Raw genomic sequence first — 18,421 nt, 5'->3', positions numbered from 1 at the left:
CCTCAGTAAGCTAGACTTCACTGAGTTTCTGTTCTCTTTGTTAGCCCGATATACAATTCTAGACCTCATAAGTCTTTCTAAAATCGGCTGACCAAAAGTGGCAATTAATTTTTCTTTGTAAGTTCTTAGTTCTTTATAGTTTCCTTAATGAGTTTCCTTGAGAGGAAGCACTCTAAATCTTGTAGAATACCGTAGCTGTAATCACCACTGTATTGTAGCTGGGTTGCTCATGAAATACCAGATCATGATTCATCAAAATAAGTCCTTCAGAAAGCCCCGTTTCTTCTACTCAGAGAAACGCAGTTATCACACGTATGACAGCAATGGTAGATATTGTGCATCTTGAGTCTTGGAACTTAGTCATTAATGTGGAGAGGTGATTTTTTTAAGTATAAATCCGAATTAGATATCCTTTAGGATTTAAAGAGGAGAACTCAAGAGGAGTATAAAAATTTGGGAGGGACGCTGATTTAGGAGTTAAATAATCATCATGTAAATCTATGGGGTGCTCAGGCTGTGCCATTTGCCTCTGTTGAGGCATCTGTAACATGCAGGGGTCTGCCCTGCCCGTTTGAATCCATGATTAGGTACTAGGTGTGAGCCAAGGAGTCACCTATCTGTGAAACATGCGGGAGTTCTCCCACAAGTGATTCAAATGCATATATTTCACTTGGAGAAAAACTGTTTCCAGTGGTTAAAGCTTATTTGTAGATCATATATTTGGTAGTACTTTTAGAAATCAAAATTTAAGTCATAAATGCAAGATATTTGCCATTATCATCAGAAATTGTGTGTTTGCTTTAAAACATTGAGTTGCAGTCTTTGAAGCATAAGGAAACACATTTTCCTTGCTTAAAATATATTTGTCCTTTTTTTAAAAAAAGTTGTACATATATAATTGACTGTAAAGTTGTTTGGGCACCAAACTGCAACTATTAGCCACTGAGCTAGGGGTAAAATGGAACAGCCAGCCCCTCTTTAACCCTCTTTTGTTAACCTTTTGCTTCGAATACTAGGGAAAGGTAATTTGTGACAATTGACTTGGGCTTCTGAATTTCTCACCAAAACCACATACCCAAAGTAATGACTGTGGTGGCGCTGACTGCCCTTCACCCTCACTGGCTCCTTCAGGATTTCCCTTTACCTTCCCTGTCTCACGCTGCCCCCTTGTGAGTCATCTGGGCCCCGTGCAGATATATCCAGCTCTTCATTTGTCTGCATTAATGGATAAGAAATAGGGGACATATAATTCCAAATGGTGGATAATCCAAAAACAATTAATACATGGCTTTGGAATGTATTTAGTAGTGTTTTAAATTGTCTTACCTTCCTAATTCTATTTTGCTAATGTTGGATTAGTTTGCATTCCCTCGGCATACCCTGGTTGATTGGGGGTCTCAGTGGGGGCCAAGAAAAATGCCAAGTGACTGTAGGAACCCAGATTGATAGAACTTTTATTGAATTAGAATTTTACTTTGGATAATTTCCATGTTAATGATTGAACGTTGTCAGCATATCATCCATCTAAGACTAGCACGATAGCAGCCATATAGTTGAAATTCAAGAAAACATTTGTTAAATGCAGATCTTCAGTGTTTTTCATAGCAGGCTTACTTATGGTCAAACCAGAGCTAGCATAAGCCAGGAGAGGAGGTCAGTGAAGGATGTACATTTCCCTCCCTCCCTCCCTCCATCCCACCTCCAGCTTCGTGAAGATGAGTATTGTCAAGTCATGGACATTTTCTCCATGTGATGATGGCTTGTAGGCTATTCAACCAGCTGAGCCACACAGATTAACTACTCAGTAGTAGAGTCTTAGTCCAGGGACCCCTCAAGAAGGAAGGTATGCTATTCTTTTGAAACGCAAGGAGGAACTTTGAAATAGGCACAAGGAGGTTGTGTATTCCTTTCAGTGGCATGAACAAGGATAAAATGAACAATAATATAGAGCGTCACTTCTCAATTTAAGGTCCATGGTTCAGCTAAACTCCTGATGTAGTTTGCACATGAGGGGTGTGGTATGTGTGGGTAGGTGTGTATTTTTAGGGGAGAGGGCTTGTAAACTTGATTAATTCTAAAAAGGGTCCACAACTCCTCTCTATTATAATATAGAGAATTGAATTTAAGTTTCACTATTTTATGCCTTTCATAAAGTTTTGTGAAGAGAGAGAGTATATACCCACTGCCACTACCTCTCAAATTTGTTTCCATTTGAACTTAAGAACTATCCGAGAACTTAATTTTCTGAATTCCCATAACTGCAGCTAGTTCCAGACTGGGCACAGGCATAGGCTGAGAAGCCAAGATTCTGTGTTGAAAGACTGAATATGCAAATGGATAGTGGCCAGACAATATAGGACAATAGAACTCTGACCTGCGTAAGAATCCCAGGAAGCTAAACCATAACCTCTGTGGCAAAATCAGGCCAAAACAGTCAGAACTTGGTCGGTCAATGACTGCCAACTTTCCTGATTTTGCCTGCTTCCAACTCAGGACCGGCCAGAGAATGTCAAATACATATGCTCCCCAAATCAACCACATATGATGCTCCTGTTTTGGTTACTTCACAGCCATACTTAAAGCCTTTAGCCAGGCATACCTGAAGCCTTTCCTTTTTCTCACTATAAAGCTTTCTCACTCCCCTGACTGCTTTTGATTCTTTGCCAAACACAAGTGATGGCAGCTGATTCCCTTGCTATAGTAAGCTTTGAATAAGTAGCCTCTGCTCAGTTTTATTTGGGTGGTCTTCCTTTATTTCAACTCTGCATTGACATATAAAAGTTTCCAGGAAAACTCCCTTATACTGAAAGCTGTCTTCCACCAGGATGTCATGGAGCTGGTGGTAATGCCATTGGGTGAACATCTCCTAGAGTTTAGCTCTTTATCTTCCCAGAGATAACATACATTTATTTATCTATTCATTCACTCATTCATTTTTATTGAAGTATATTGGATATACAGTGTTATATTAGTTTCGTATATACAACATACCAATTCCACCATTCTATACATTACTCATGTGCTCCCCACGGTAAGTGTAGTCACCCATCTGGCACCATACAATGTTATTACAATATTATTGAATATTCCCTATGCTACACTTTTAATCTCTGTGGCTTATTTTCTAACTGGAAGTTACCTCTTAAACCCCTCTTATCTATTTTGCCAGTCCCTACACCAACTTCCCCTCTATCAGCCACCAGTTTATTCTTTATATTTAAGAGTCTTTTTGTTGGTTTTATTTGTTAAATTCCACATACAGTGTTCACCTTTTTCTGTGTGACTTACTTCACTTAGCATAACATCCTCTAGGTCCATTCGTGTTATCACAAAAGGCAAGATCTCATGCTTTTTATGACTGAATAATATTCCATTATGTGTGTGTATGTATATACAGATATATGTATGATATATCACATCTTTATCCATTCATCTGTTGGTGGGCACTTTTGCTGCTTCCATATCTTGGCTATTATAGATAATTCTGCAATAAACATAGGGGTACATATATATCTTTCAGAATTAGTGTTTTATTTTCTGTTTTATTTTCATTGGGTTATAATTCCACTCAGTTGTAGAATTACTAGATCATGTGGTATTTCTGTTTTTTAGTTTTTGAGAAACCTCCATACTGTTTTCCACAGCCAGTGCACCAATTTACGTTCCCACCAACAGTATAAGCAGGCTTCCTTTTCTCCATATCCTAACCAGCCTTTGTTATTTCTTGTCTTTTTGATATTAGCCATTCTGACAGGTGTGAGGTGGCAGCTCTTTGTGGTTTTGATTTTTGATTTTCATTTTTCTGATTAGTGATGTTAAGCATCTTCTCACGTCTGTTGGCTGTATGGATGTCTTCTTTGGAAAAATGTCTGTTCAGGTCCTCTGCCGTTTTTAAATTGGATGATTTGGTTTTGTGGTGTTGAGTTTTATGAGTTCTTTATGTATTCTGGATATTAAGCTCTTATGGGATACATCATTTGCGAATATCTACTGCCATTCAGTAGTTTGCTTTTTTATTTTGTTGATGGTTTCCTTTGCTGTGCAAACACTTTTTACTTTGATGTAGTCCTAATAGTTTATTTTTGCTTTTGTTTCCTTTGCCTGAAGAGACATATCCAGGAATATGTTGCTATGGCTGATGTCCAAGAGATTACTGTTTATGTTTCCTTTTTGGAATTTAGTGGTTTCAGGTCTCATATTTAGGTTCTTAATCCATTTGGGGTTTACTTTTGTCTCTAGTATAAGAAAGTGGTTCAGTTTCATTCTTCTGCATGTAGCTCTCCAGTTTTCCCAACACCATTTATTGAAAAGACTATCTTCTCCCCTTTATAAATTCTTTTCATTCTTCCTGTTGTTAATGTCATATATCACATTGATTGGATTATTAAACCACCCTTGCATCCATGGAATAAATCCCATTTGATTGTGGTGAGTGATGCTTGTAATGTATTGCTGAATTTATTTTGCTTGTATTTTGTTGAGGATTTTTGTATCCATGTTCATCAAATATTGGCCTGAAGTTTTGTTGTTGTTGTTGTTTGTTTGTTTTGTTTTTAGTGTCTTCGTCTGATTTTGGTATCAGGGTAATTCTTGCCTTGTAAAATGAGCTTGGAAGCATTCTTTACCCTTCAGTTTTTTGGAATAGTTTAAGAAGAATAGATATTAGCTCTCTTTCAAATGTTTGGTAGAATTTAGCTGTGAAGCCATCTGGTCTGGGAATTTTGTTTGTTGGGAGCTTTTTTATTATCAACCCATTCAGGTTTAGAAGATTGTACATTTCTAGAAGTTTATCCATTTCTTCTAGGGTATCCAGTTTGTTGGCATATAATTTTTCATAATGTTCTTTTACAGTTCTTTATATTTCTGTAGTGTCAGTTATTTCTTCTCCTTCATTTCTGGTTTTATTTACTTGTGTCTCTCTTTTTATTGATGAGTCTGGCTAAAGGTTTATCAATTTTATCTTTTCAAAGCACCAGCTTTTGGTTTCATTGATCTTTTCTATTGTTTTTTAGTCTCGATTTCATGTATTTCCACTCTGATCTTTGTTATTTCCTTCCTTCTACCAGCTTTGGTCTTTGTTTTGTTTTGTTTTCTAGTTCTTTTAGGTGTAAGGTTAGGTTGTTTGTTTGAGGTTTTTGTTTTGTTTTGTTTTGTTTTTGTTTTTTGTTGTTGTTGTTTTTTTTTTAATTTCTTGAGGTAGGCCTGAGTCACTATAAACTTGCTTCTTAGAACTACTTTTGCCATCTCCCAAAGATTTTGGACCATTGCGTTTTCATTTTATTTTGTATTTAAAATTTTTTTTTCAACGTTTATTTATTTTTGGGACAGAGAGAGACAGAGCATGAACGGGGGAGGGGCAGAGAGAGAGGGAGACACAGAATCAGAAACAGGCTCCAGGCTCTGAGCCATCAGCCCAGAGCCCGACGCGGGGCTCGAACTCCCGGACTGCGAGATCGTGACCTGGTTGAAGTCGGACGCTTAACCGATTGCGCCACCCAGGCGCCCCATCATTTTATTTTGTATTTTAAATGCATGTTTTTTCTAAAGACAGATCTGTCTGAGCAAGTTAATTGTACAGAACCTTAGAATGAGAACAGCTCACAGGTGAAGCAGAATAAACACCAAAGAGATGACCATTCAGCCACGCTCCCAGTATTGTACGGCTTCTGCATGGGAAATAAGAGAATGACCTTTTGGGTCCTGATGGCATTGGGATTCTCTGATTTGAGGACCCACACCCAGGATTGGGCCACTTCCCTCCTGGGCTCTGTCTCTTTGCACTTAGCTAATCAGCCATGTCCTATCATGTCCCAACTCTCTTACCTCATTAGAACCAATCACAAGAGGCCCAGGAAAGCCATTAGCTCAAGACTAAGCACAGAGGGCCTCAAATTTAGAGTGCTTACTCTGGCTTCAAGTGAGATTATATCTATCTATCATAGTAAATTTATCTTTAAAAAACATTGACTTGTAAATGTTAGCATTTAAAATGTCACAATTTTTATAGCCTTGTTTTGGCATTTCTTCATATAATACACTGAGAGTTAAAAAAAAAAAAAAAAAAATCAAAGCAGCCTAACTTCTCCCAACCTTTGGGAGGCTTCCCTGTCTCCTATGTCTATGTCTCTCCTTTTTATTGGCTAATGTTTTCATAGTGTTTTGTGTGTGTGTGTGGTGGGGGGGTGGTTATGGGGGAATATAGATGTTAACAGAGATAGAATATTAAGAGGTGTTTGGCTCTGGGTGCTTTTGGTCCCAGACAGTAGATGTTTAGTGGTTGTTGATCCAGTGACTGAACACATGAGTAAACTGATTTGAAGACCCACATCCAGAACCGAGCTAAGGAGATGCAGAGAGAAACCAGAATTGCCTGTCCTAATTCTCTTACTGTGGCACCCAGATCAGCAGCATCAGCTACTTTAGGGAGCAAGTTGAAGATCCAATTATCAGGCCCCACCTGAATCTCAGAATCAGAATGAAAAGTTTGAGTTTTAGCAATGTGTGTTTTAATAAGCCCTCCAGGCTAGTCTGATACATGCTAAAGTGTGAGACTACTACTCTAATTAGAAGGGTCATTCAATAGTGTAAGACTTTTCTTCTCCTGGGATAACAATTTATATGAATGCATGGTAGATTTCAGGAGCCTGATAGCTGGCACCTTAAAATGGACAGGAAACAGGAATTTGTCACCTAGACCACTGCTCTCAAACTTTAATATACACACTGACCCCCTGGAGATGTTATTAAAATGAAGATTCTGGGGCACCTGGGTGGCTCAGTCGGTTAAGCATCCGACTTCGGCTCAGGTCATGATGTCACTGTCCGTGAGTTCGAGCCCCACGTCGGGCTCTGTGCTGACAGCTCAGAGCCTGGAGCCTGTTTCAGATTCTGTGTCTCCCTCTTTCTCTCTCCTCCCCCACTCATGCTCTGTCTCTCTCTTCTCAAAAATAAATAAACATTAAAAAAAATTGAAATGAAGATTCTGATTTCAATAAGATTATATTAGAGGCCTAGGAGTCTGCATTTCTGACAAGCTCCCAGGAGATGATCCTGGTCCTACGATCATACTCAGAGTACCAAGGTTTTCGTAGACTATAGGTTCCAGCTCAGAAGCATGTGAGGTATGAGCAAGCAGGGAGCCAGAGCTCAGGAAATGTAGGGGGAAGTCCAGGAAGTCTTAGGAGGTCTTGATCAATTCTTACATAGGTGTGATCACTTACTATTTAATGTGTATATCCAGGGATTCCCACAGAGATTAAAAAACAAAACAAAACAAAACTTAGGGAAATGTCTACTTAGCAGCTAGGAAACCTGTGAGAGAACAAGGATGTAGGGTCAAGATCAAGAAGACCCCTGGCTAAGAAGAGCTGACTGGGGAGGAGAATTCATATTAATTTAATAAACTTTGTTAATGCCCTACTTTGTGTCCAATACTGAATGTCCCCAAGGAGCTTGTGATCTGCTGGAGAAGGGAATGAAGCCAAACCAAACTACCAGTAACTAACCCTTCAGCTCAAATTTGCTTAGCAGCACCTCACCTCTGGAAAACGTAATTGGGCAGCAGTGACACCAGTAGATAATGGAACTTCCAAACATCCGCCCTGAGTGAAGTACCTGTCCTAGCTTCTGAGCAGCCAGGCAGGGTTAGGGCGACTTGTGGGATCAGGAAGAAGAGAAAGAGGACAGAGCCAGTAAAACCAATCCCAGAGGGTGTTTAGAGCAATAGGTAAGTGAGAAGAGGTCAAAAGGAATCCGGCACCACTGCTACCTTTTTGGAATGAATTCAGTCAGACTTTCTTGATGACATATTACCAGCTAACAGACTTGTGGTCTTACCTGTTTCCTGAATTGCATAGATCCTGATATTTTTCCGCTTGGTGTTATGCCTCATGTCAGTTCTTCCAACAATGTGTGTAAATATATTAGGAGATTTATGCAGAGGAAATTGAAAAGTGTTACTCAGTGAGGTTAAGATCCTAATGGTATTTGAAATGGTCTGTGACAATTAAAAATAAAAGTAACACAAGTTTGGTTTTTTTTAATGAGTTTCAGATTAGGGAGGATAGGAGCAATTATTTTTAGCAATTGTCTGTATGCTCTTTTAGAAGACTGATTTGGTCATAACTTCCTTTCCTGAGGTAAAACGACAGAACAAAGGCTATTTACAAACTTTCTGTAAGTAAAAATAGTCTCTAGTGTGAATAAAGACTAGTATTCACAGAGCCTAAAGTTAATTTTCCCTACATGACCACCAAATGTGCATTAATACTTCATGTTGTTCTTATAAGGCAGTAGTGGCTTCCAAGTGATTTCCTCAAGCAGATGCCCAGTAGTACTCACTTGTAGTGGAGCCCAAGTAAGTGATAGGGTAAAAAAAAAAAAAAAAAAAAAAAAGTTCTCACCAACTTTTACCCCCATAGTCTTCTCAAGGTAGAGCTAAAATTCTAACTCTATACTGGTTGGAATATACAATAGAATTCTCAAAGAGAGCACATCCTACTCATACAACTAAATGTCTATTGAAGTAATACCATCTTTTACTAGCTTTATTTGAATTGCTGGTAAATCACACATCCTAAAATTCCTCAGTCCTTGAAATACCATAGTTGTAAACCAAATAGCACGTATACATTAAAAAAAAAAAAAGAGGGGTGTGTGGGGGTGCCTGGCTGGCTCAGTTGGCAGAGCATGTGTGGCTCTTAGTCTCAAGGCCGTGAGTTTGAGCCCCACATTGGGAATGGAGCCTACTTAAAAAAAAATTTTAAAGGGGTATATGAGTGTGTGTGTGTGTGTGTGTGTGTGTGTGTGTGTGTGTGTTTGAGTGTGAGAGAAAATACTCAAAGATTTTACAACCTCTAAACATAAGATAGTCATCTTCTGTGCTCAGCATTCTCGTGAGCATCTTATACCTCTGAAAAACATAGATACACAGCTCTATTTTCCATTCAGACTATTTTTGCAAAGGGTCTTTACAGTTGTTCTGACAAAATGGTTTCAAACATTTGCCAAAGAGAATAAATTATAGTAGGAATGGGTGGTAATTATTAGGAACTTATTCTGGGAATAAGAAACCTTCCTTAATAAAGGGCTATGTACTGCCCTCTGAAAAGAATAGAGGATTTCCCCAAAGTTAAAAATGTACTTTTAACAGTTTGCATACATATCCTGTGGGGGTTAAATTAAGTTTAACATGTTTTCCCAGAAAGCCAAATTCAGTCTGGGTTCAACCCATGGATTACAAGGAGCCCATAGAAAGCACATTTGAGTTGTTTAAAGATAATAACTAACTCAAAGTTTCTGTTCCTTTTACTTTTGAAGCAGAGTTTAATGGGCTTGAAGTATTCAAATCTTTCTGTGACACATGCAGATCCCAAACATTTTTAAGAGGACTGAGTTGAAATAGTACTAGATAAAGAAAAAAAATTAATAAACAGACTAAGCAGCTTCCAGTGATATATTCTGCAGCACTGTTAGAAGAATGTGAAATTGGGAAAAAATGCTTTATTTTGGTTTCCATCCTTTGTCGCTCTTCAAAGAAGTTAGAATTAAAGATGAGAATGCCTTGTGACCCTAATTATAATAACTGTAATATTTGGTTCTGATTTTAAGACTATTTTCACAGGTTGATGTAAAGGAAAACTCAGGGTAAATTAATTTTAAAAGAACTGAGTACAAAGGAACCCAAATAAGAAGAGCCTCAACTTCTTCAAGGAGCTGCCAACCACGGATAGGAGTACTTGGTTTGCTGTTGTTTTTCTCTGATACTAATACAGAATTTGGATTCTGGGTTTATCCTCTACCAGGCATGGGTTATTTAAAAATGAATTAATTACTTTGAAAAGTACAGGTGAACAGAAAGCAAAAAAGCAAAATTAATATCATTAAACAAAAATCTGACTTTGTTCTCTTGTGTTCCAGTATGGTTACCCAGTGCTGTCATTTGGTGATCACAGGTTGCTTGAGATGCCTTTATGATGTTTGTTAAATTAAGTCAAATGTACCTTTTTTTAATTTTACTTGTTCTTCTAAGCTGGCTATACCTATATCTCACTAAAGGGTCATTAAAGGAAAAAGAAAAGGAAAGGAAGATAGATATGTGTTTCTTTCTGCACATATAACCTACCTCAGCCATGTTGGATGAAGGCTATGTTTAGTTAAACCTCAAATTGGTCATTTTCATAAACTGCTAAAAAAATGGATTTCTCTTGGTGTTTCCATGGGTCATTCACCAAGCAATAATACCATCAGGAGTTACTGATCCCCTGGGGATAGCAGCTTAATTACACAGAAATTTTAAATTGAGAATCGTGTTATAAGAGCAGGCATAGAAACTGTCCTGTCTTTGGGTGGTTTATTATTAAATTTAATACCTCATATGGTCTTTTTTGTTTTTGTAGATTTTAATTCTAAGTCGGTCTGGTAAAATGTGAATTATTGTATTATCACAAGTGATAAAATGTGTACGATTATGAGCATTGCAATCTGCAGGTGTAACATACCTAAAGCAAGATTAATAGTATCAAGCAATTAAACTGAAGCTATCTTTAAGGGGAAAAGAAAGCCTTAATGCTACCCTTAAGTGTAAATTAAACTCACGCTAAATATTTTTAACTGCAATAAAAGCATGTTAATTTTAGGAGTGACTTCTTTATAAGACCTCATTTCTTCGAGTAAGTTTTCCTTTCTAAGAATACAAAAGCTTACTGAAATAATTTCTGTTGGTAACTCATTCCATAAAGAACGGAGTTTTTCCTTGGCTTTTAAGCTCAATGAAGAAAGCCCAAAATAGCACAGGAAATTTTGTATGTGGTGAATATATGTATGAACTAAATCCAGTAGGGATTAAAATGATTAAATTATTGATAAGGTCATTGTTGGTCCCAAAGCATTCCATTAGTCATACAGTACTACTTAAATATTTTGAGAATTTGGCTTTAATTTTCCTATAATCGCATATAAAATAGAGGAAACTGGGTTTGCTTTAATTTTATATCCTTGCATATACAACTTACTAGCAGTCTTATATAAAAGAAACATGCCAGGCATCTAATAATAAATTCTTTTCCTTATGTGTTTCTGTTTTTTTTTCCACTTCCTGAATTATTTTTATGCCGCCACTAACAAGATCACTGCCTGTACTTTCAATTTAGCTACACCTTTGCCTCTCGGTAGCATGACAGGTGGCTTTGCAGTGAGTTTATCAAGACCTTGGTAAACACTTAGAGCACTTAGCAAAGTGTACAGAGCTCTTTGCAAAGAACTTTCTGGATATCTATCTCTCTCTGTCTCTCTCTGTCTCTGTCTCTTTCACACACACACACACACACACACACACGCACGCATGCGCGCACGCATGCACGTTTTGGTCCTTGCCCTGGAATTATTTAGCAGTGTACTTGGCAAGGTGAAACTTCAAAAATAAAGCACTGTGAAACATTTATAAAGCAGCACATCACAGATTACACATTGAATCTAAAAGTACTGAAGACCTACGTTCTATGCAGTTTTGATGATATGTTTTATTCAATGTAGATTGTGAGATATTTACAGCTGTCCCTCCTGACAGTGCCACAGCCGAGATGGTTGCATGTAGGCATGAGTGGGGTGTCATCGCCGAAGCTAAGCTAACACAACCCTAATCAGCAGGAAAGTTGCGTGAGAAGTTTGGGCATTTTGTTATAGAAATAATAGGAATGTATATCTTATTTCTTTAAAAAGAGAGGCTAATTTTTTTTTTCGCTCTTGAAGCACCATCTGTGATGAAACTAACAATGCAACTGTCCATAAGAAAATGAGAGGACTGAGCTTTAAGCAAGGGGCAAAGAGATAGTATTGTATTCTCCGTGGTATCTATTAACTTTCCTCAGTTTTTTTTTCTTTTTTTGCTAAATGATGTCTGTTATAGCATGATGGATGATGTCAGCTTTTTTCAACAGTCATTTTGCTTTTAATAGGAGATAGCAGGAAAAACACACAGAACATTTTTCCTCTACACATAAGAAGGCTAACGAAAAGTAATGTCTTCCAGGAAATACCATCCATAGTTATTAAATAGGCTTACTCAAATAAGGAAAGTATTAAAATAACCTCCATGAATGAAAGAAGCAAGGTCAAGGCATAGTACCATTTTATAGGTGTAATTCTTTACAACATTGTGATTGGACAAGTTTATACATTATGCTTATGCTTACCTCAAGTGTAGCTAATGCCATCATATAGGTGTGATTCTTGAATTTTATACTGGCATCCAGATTTGAACCAGGAAGGATCAGTTAAATGTCAGAATTTTATATTTCAAAAATGCCAAAATTTGCCTATCCATCAAACCAGGATAATTCTTATTTATTTTTATTTTTCAGCTTTATTGAAGTATAATTGGCAGATAAAATTATGATATTTAAAGTGTACATTGTAACGATTTGATGTATGTGTACATTGTGAAGGGGTTTTTCCCATCTTGCAAACACATCCATCATCTCACATATTATATTGATTCATTCATTCATTTATTTTTGGTGAGGATATTTTAGTTCTCTTGGCAAATTTTGATTATACAATACAGTGTTATCAACTACAATCAACATGTTACACTTTAGATCCAGTTTTTTCATTAATTTTTCTTCCAGTTGTATCAGCTGAATAACTGTAAATGACCACATTCCAACTGTTTTACTCATTTAATAATACATATGTAATTATCAGTTTAAAGATCCTGTTTTTAAACAGGTCGCTAAAATGGTTGAATCCAGGTGCTTTTTGATTTGCTCATTCTCTGGTTCCCCTGATCCTCCTTGTGAGACTCGTTGGTTCTTTGTCATTTCAAGAAGAGCAACCTATTTAATTTAGAGATATTTTTGTACTTCTGAAAATAGTAAATATTGGCATTTGTAATTTGAAAGAGTTAGAAGTGTGTAGAGAAGTAATATTTTTCCTGAAGCCACACAACTACAAATAATATTAGACCAAAAAATATATATATATATTTAGACGCCTCATATTAGCAGTGGAGTGAGAATTGAAAGATAGATAAAAATTGTAAATGATACTGTTACACTTTTAAAAAGATAATGTTACTTAGGCTTTAAATCTTTTTCCTGAAAAATTGAGTATCATAATTTAAGATGTAACTGAAAATGCAATTTAATCTGTTGATTAATTTGATAATATGAATGAAACTTAAGTATTTGATCATATGGTTCCTAATAACTGTGATACATATGTGTGATTATACACTATATTGTCACAGCTTTGACTCATCCTTAAATATAATACTCCCTGAAGAAAGTATTTGAATTTTTTGGCGGGGAGGACTCACTTTAACCCCACAGATGGTTATATTTGGTTTCTAATTTTGCAAAGAGGTGATCACTTTTAACTATTTTTTAAAGAATTTCCTCTATTCTGTACTATTTGGAATACTCGAAATTTGGAATTTTTGTTTCTTTGTTATGTGCCAGAACCACATAGAATTCTAGCTGAAATTCCTGGACAAAGTCTTGTGTAAGGAAAGTGTAGCCGTGTTATATAAAATTAGAGGTAAATGGATAAAAGCATATCAAAGTGAATTATTTTAATTTTCTTGTAAGAATTACTTATGAATAGCTTACAGGCATTTATTGAAAGTTGAAAGTATAACTGTTTATGACATATAATTATATACAGACCTTGTTGAGTATTCTTATAAGCTGATTATGTCTACTTATAGCACAGATGTCCCATTTTCCTGGCCATGTATTTTAGAACATCCCTAAAAAGATAACCTCACTGATGAGGTATATCTATTCTAAAGTTAAAAATAAAGTATCACTATTTGTTTTGCTTGAAATAACTATCTATGCTTGACCAAAATAAAGATACCTGTTTTTTCCCACATTTAATTTTAAAATGAATATTTTAAAGAGTGAAATGTGAGAATGCAGTTTTCTGTTTAGCTATAGTTAATTTGTTGTACGTACAATCATTTGCAAAATTCCAGTTAACAACAATAACAACAACAATAACAAAATCAGTAGTTTTCATAAAATTTTGGAAAATTCTATTTTTTAATCCTAACCTTACATATGATGTGACTGTCAGACCAGTGTGCATTCACTGTCCTTTTTGCATTTTGACTTTGGGATTTCTGTTAAATATGAAAGATTTCTACCCTTTTCAAATATTCTGCTAGTGTTTTATACATATAGGAATAGACTTTAATGATTGTGGCCCAGTTACAAAATTACAAAATTGATCTGAAAGCTTGAAACTTGGATTTTACTGTATTATATTTTCAGTATGTAATATTTGCTCAGTGTGATCAGTTAAAAAAATTATAATTTTTTTCACAGTTATAGTAGAAAATGACTCTTCCTTATATTACTCTCAAAAGTACTATTTTCTGAATTTTGGTTTTGTTTCTCTGCAGACGGTGGGTCCGGCTACTGTTTGGACGAGAGTTCCCCCTGCAGGATCTTCTGGTGGTCTGGGATGCCTTGTTTGCAGATGGCCTCAGCCTGAGTTTAGTTGATTATATCTTCATAGCCATGTTACTCTACATCCGAGATGCTTGTAAGTGTTAATGACCTTGCCTACATTCAAGTAGGTGGTCCTGAGTTTTTAAATTGTTTTATCTTTTAAATATATTTTATCTTTTATTCTGAATTACCATACCTACCTTTTTATAGTAGGTAATATATTGAAGTTTCAAAGGAGCATACTAAATATCTTTTTTGTTAGTTAACTATGTACATATTGGGAGATGTGGGTGATTTTATCCTGAGGGAATTGGAATATTCTTCAGAACTATTTTTCCAAAGACTTTACTCCTGCTTTAATCTCCTCATTACACACATTTGTGAAAAGCACATATGAAAAGCCAATATTTCAGATATGTTTAGAGCTCCACCTTCTGACAGGTAGGGGGAGTATTCAAAGATATTTATCAGGCGATTGGAGCTATTTTTGTAGTATCAACAACTTGCCAATAAAAAATAAATATTACATTTAAAGATATTTTAACTTCTTCTCAGTTATATTTTGGCCAAATGTATTTCTCAGTACATTGCCAAATGGTAGACGTATTCCTATCTCATCAGATCTACCTTGGGATGCTTGCCATAGCTGGAAAGCCAGTGTCTGTCTGTTGTGAGTACTCTTGTAATCTTCAGCTTGAAGAAAATACCAGAGCATGTTTTAAATTCCGAAATACCTCAAATTGTTTTCCTTCTCAGAAAAATAATCACTGTTCACAAAACAAGATTTGTAAGCCAAAGTATAATTAGGAAAGACTGCACAGAGTGATGATTAAATAGGAAATTAAAAAAAAACTATCATAAGAGTAGGACTTTGTCAGCAGAACATAAACTGTCTGGAGTCATTCATGATCTCGACTGTTCCATTGCTTTGTGGCTCTCTTTATTTGCTCACTGAATACCAGTTGTGCCAGATGCTCTTCTTATGCCTCTGGTAACGCTAATAATATTCTTTAAAATTTTAGATTATACTTTTTTAATTCCCCCAAAATTACTTGAATGAATAAGTGACAGGAGCACCACATTTTATCTAAAAATTGTGAGTTTTTTCTGTGCCTTGAAGGTCAAATAGTTTGGGTTTTGACAGACAAAGTGGAAAGTTCCTTCTTTCTGAGTCAGAGCTAATCATGTAAGAACATGGAAATTATAAGAGGTAACATCTGGAAAGTAGAGAAAGATGTTTGGGTAGTGTTGATGGATACTAAATTTTAGGATATTCAATACTGCTCTCTCATTTTAAAGTAGTATGAATTTTTTTTTTTATTTTTTATTTTTTAAAATTTACATCCGAATTAGTTAGTAGTATGAATTTTTGAACGTAAATTAAAAAAAAAGGAATGAGTTTTACTCTTTTAGAAAAAAATGGTTTGGGATATTTTCACAAAATATTCCAATGCAAACAACTGTTGAAATATATTCTGATTTTCTGTAGTCTTAAACAATTAAGTATTTGCTCCTAACTTTGGTGTATCACAACTGTATATTTTGTAATTTAATCATTCTGTCTCCTATGCTGAGATCTACTTTTTGAAATCAATTTCATAAAACAGGTGAATTTTTGGCCGCTGAAGCCCTTACACACTTTCAGTCCCTCCACTGATGTTATAAAACATATGCGCACATGTGGAAAAATGCAGGAGTAATGAAGTTGTTTATTCCTTTCAATATTTAGGCCAGTTTATTTTAATTTGCTTGTTTAAATCCATAAGAGTGGATGAGATCTCCTAAAAATAGGGTGACTATTAAGTTTTAGGGTCATTGCCCTTATGCTCAAGAAGTTTATCAACTAGCAGGAAAGACTGACATAATTAATTTCAAACTAACATATCCAGTGCTGTGGTTGAGGTGTGGATGGGTAGTATGTAAGCTTAAGGGAGAGGTACTGAACTCCCCTCTGGGTCAGCTGTGAGTGACTAGAGAAAATGGTGTAAGTGTCAGCAAGTTAAATAAGGGGATCTGAATTTCAGGTGGAAGGGACAGCATAAACAAATGCTTAAAAGTGAGAAACAGCTCGATGGGGGAGTGTGTGTGTGTGTGTGTGTGTGTGTGTGTGTGTGTGTTTGCAGGTAATTTGGTATTAGTGTGCAAATGGAGATTGACAGGTTATGAGACCAAAGAAGTGAACAGGGATAGGATCGTGATGAAAGTCTTTATCCTGTAAATAATAGGGAGCTCCGGAAGGGTTCAGAGCAGAAGTATCATTGTTAGATCACTCTGGCGGCACTGTGGAGAACAGACGTAAAGGAGACAAGAGTAGAACAAGGAAATCCAGATAAAAGGTTATGACAGTTGTTCAGGGAAAAATGAAAGATTAGAGAAGTCTTCAAAAATAAATCAGCATGTCTTGGTGACTAAATATGGGTAAGGAGGAATAGGAAGTCCAAAATAGTCCCCAGTCTGGGGAGTTGAGTGACTAGGTAATATGTGTAACTTGGCTAGGAAATGAGGATTAGCATGTTTTAAGAATGGAAATGATTAAATTTTGGCCCTACTGATTATGCAATCTGTGAGAAATCATAACCTGAAGATTTGGAAAACAAAGCTCAATGTCAGTATCAAGGCTACAGATTTAGTTTTACAAATGTTTAATAGGTATGTGTTAGTTAAAACCATAATATTGCATGTGACCTCAGCAGGGTCACATATATATCCCGATTTGTATGGGACAGTCTTGGTGTACACCTGCTAATGAAGAGTAATAATTACTAATACTGCCCTCTTGCACTCTCAAAGACCCTCTATTAGGATCATAAGAATTACATGGTCAGCCTACCTAAGGTGGGTGCTTATAGAAGAAGATAGACAAAGGTAGAACTCTGCATTTAACATCAGTGTTTAAGGCATCAGAGAAGAAAGGGCTTGTGTTGTAACCTCACAAAACTATGTTATCTGAGCCAGGGGAGGTAATGGGGGTTGAGAGTGCTGAGTACGATAAGGTAAAGGGGGAATGTCCATTCACTTGGCCCTGTAGGGGGACAATCATCAGATACCCTTGCCAGAATGGTTTAGTGGAGTGGTAAAGCAGAGGCTGGACTGCAATGGGTTGAAGAGTGACCAGACAGGTAAGAAGTATAAGAGCTTTCTCTATAGTTTTGTTGTTGTTCCCGTTGCTTTCTATATGTATTACAGTTTCAACTTTAAAAATCAATAAAAAGGAAAGTATGTAGAGATAGCACATGTAGAGTAATCTTTAAAGACCGCAGAGCAGGGATGAAGAAAGATGTAGGTAGGGGTTAGTGGAGGAACAAGGAAAGTTGGATGGCTGTCTTTAGAATAAGACGAGAGCTCACTGGAGGCTGGAGAGAACCGACTGAGGATTTACTTCTCAGCCAGTCTTAAGTTGGTCCCTCAAGGTTCAACACTAGTTTTCCCCCCCTGTTCCATTGATGAGATCTATGAAAAGATAAATTATCCTGTTTACTTGAAGTTTTTGTTTATTGTTTATTCTTCATACCGACTCCCCTAACACCCAGCAAGAGGCCGGATTTTTTCTGTCTTGGTTTCCCTACCGTATCCCAGCATCTAGAACAGGGCCTGTTATGTAGTAATCTTGATGAGTATTTTTTGCGTGAAATGATCGAAGAAACAAGGGCTCAGAGGCAATGGAACGATGTGAGGAGTCCTATGGAACAGGAATAAAAGTTGGTACAGGTCCTGGATGAAGGCACTAGGCCGGTTTCAGAAGTAAACTAGTTGATTGGTGGAGAAGATGGGAAGTGGAGGAATTGCATGTCCGATACAGGAGGAGGCAAGGTTGTCTGCTGTGAGTGAGGCATGGTAGGATTAGGGAGCTTAGGGGAATGCCTGGTGAGTGTGAGAGAGATGGCTGACCATGGACTAGGACAAGCTGGTCTAGCTGTTGAAGATCCTGTCCTGCAGAGACTAATAGTGGGCAATAGAACCAGGCCTCA

The 18,421-nt window shown here is 36.7% G+C and overlaps 1 protein-coding gene across 12 annotated transcripts in view; it reads left to right on the top strand.

Moving 5' to 3' along the window:
- Positions 1-18,421, top strand: part of TBC1D5 (TBC1 domain family member 5) — a 545,542-nt gene that overhangs the window by 388,666 nt on the left and 138,455 nt on the right. For all 12 annotated transcript variants that reach the window (XM_019810740.3, XM_045037659.1, XM_019810743.3 and 9 more), the window contains one exon: positions 14,405-14,547. In XM_019810740.3, the coding sequence (XP_019666299.2) occupies positions 14,405-14,547 (143 nt within the window). The remainder of the gene's footprint in view (positions 1-14,404; positions 14,548-18,421) is intronic.

Source organism: Felis catus, chromosome C2, assembly GCF_018350175.1.
Source record: "Felis catus isolate Fca126 chromosome C2, F.catus_Fca126_mat1.0, whole genome shotgun sequence".
Taxonomy (NCBI): domain Eukaryota; kingdom Metazoa; phylum Chordata; class Mammalia; order Carnivora; family Felidae; genus Felis; species Felis catus.
The sequence above is the reverse complement of the archived record's forward strand: the minus strand, read 5'-3'. Positions and strand labels throughout refer to the sequence as shown.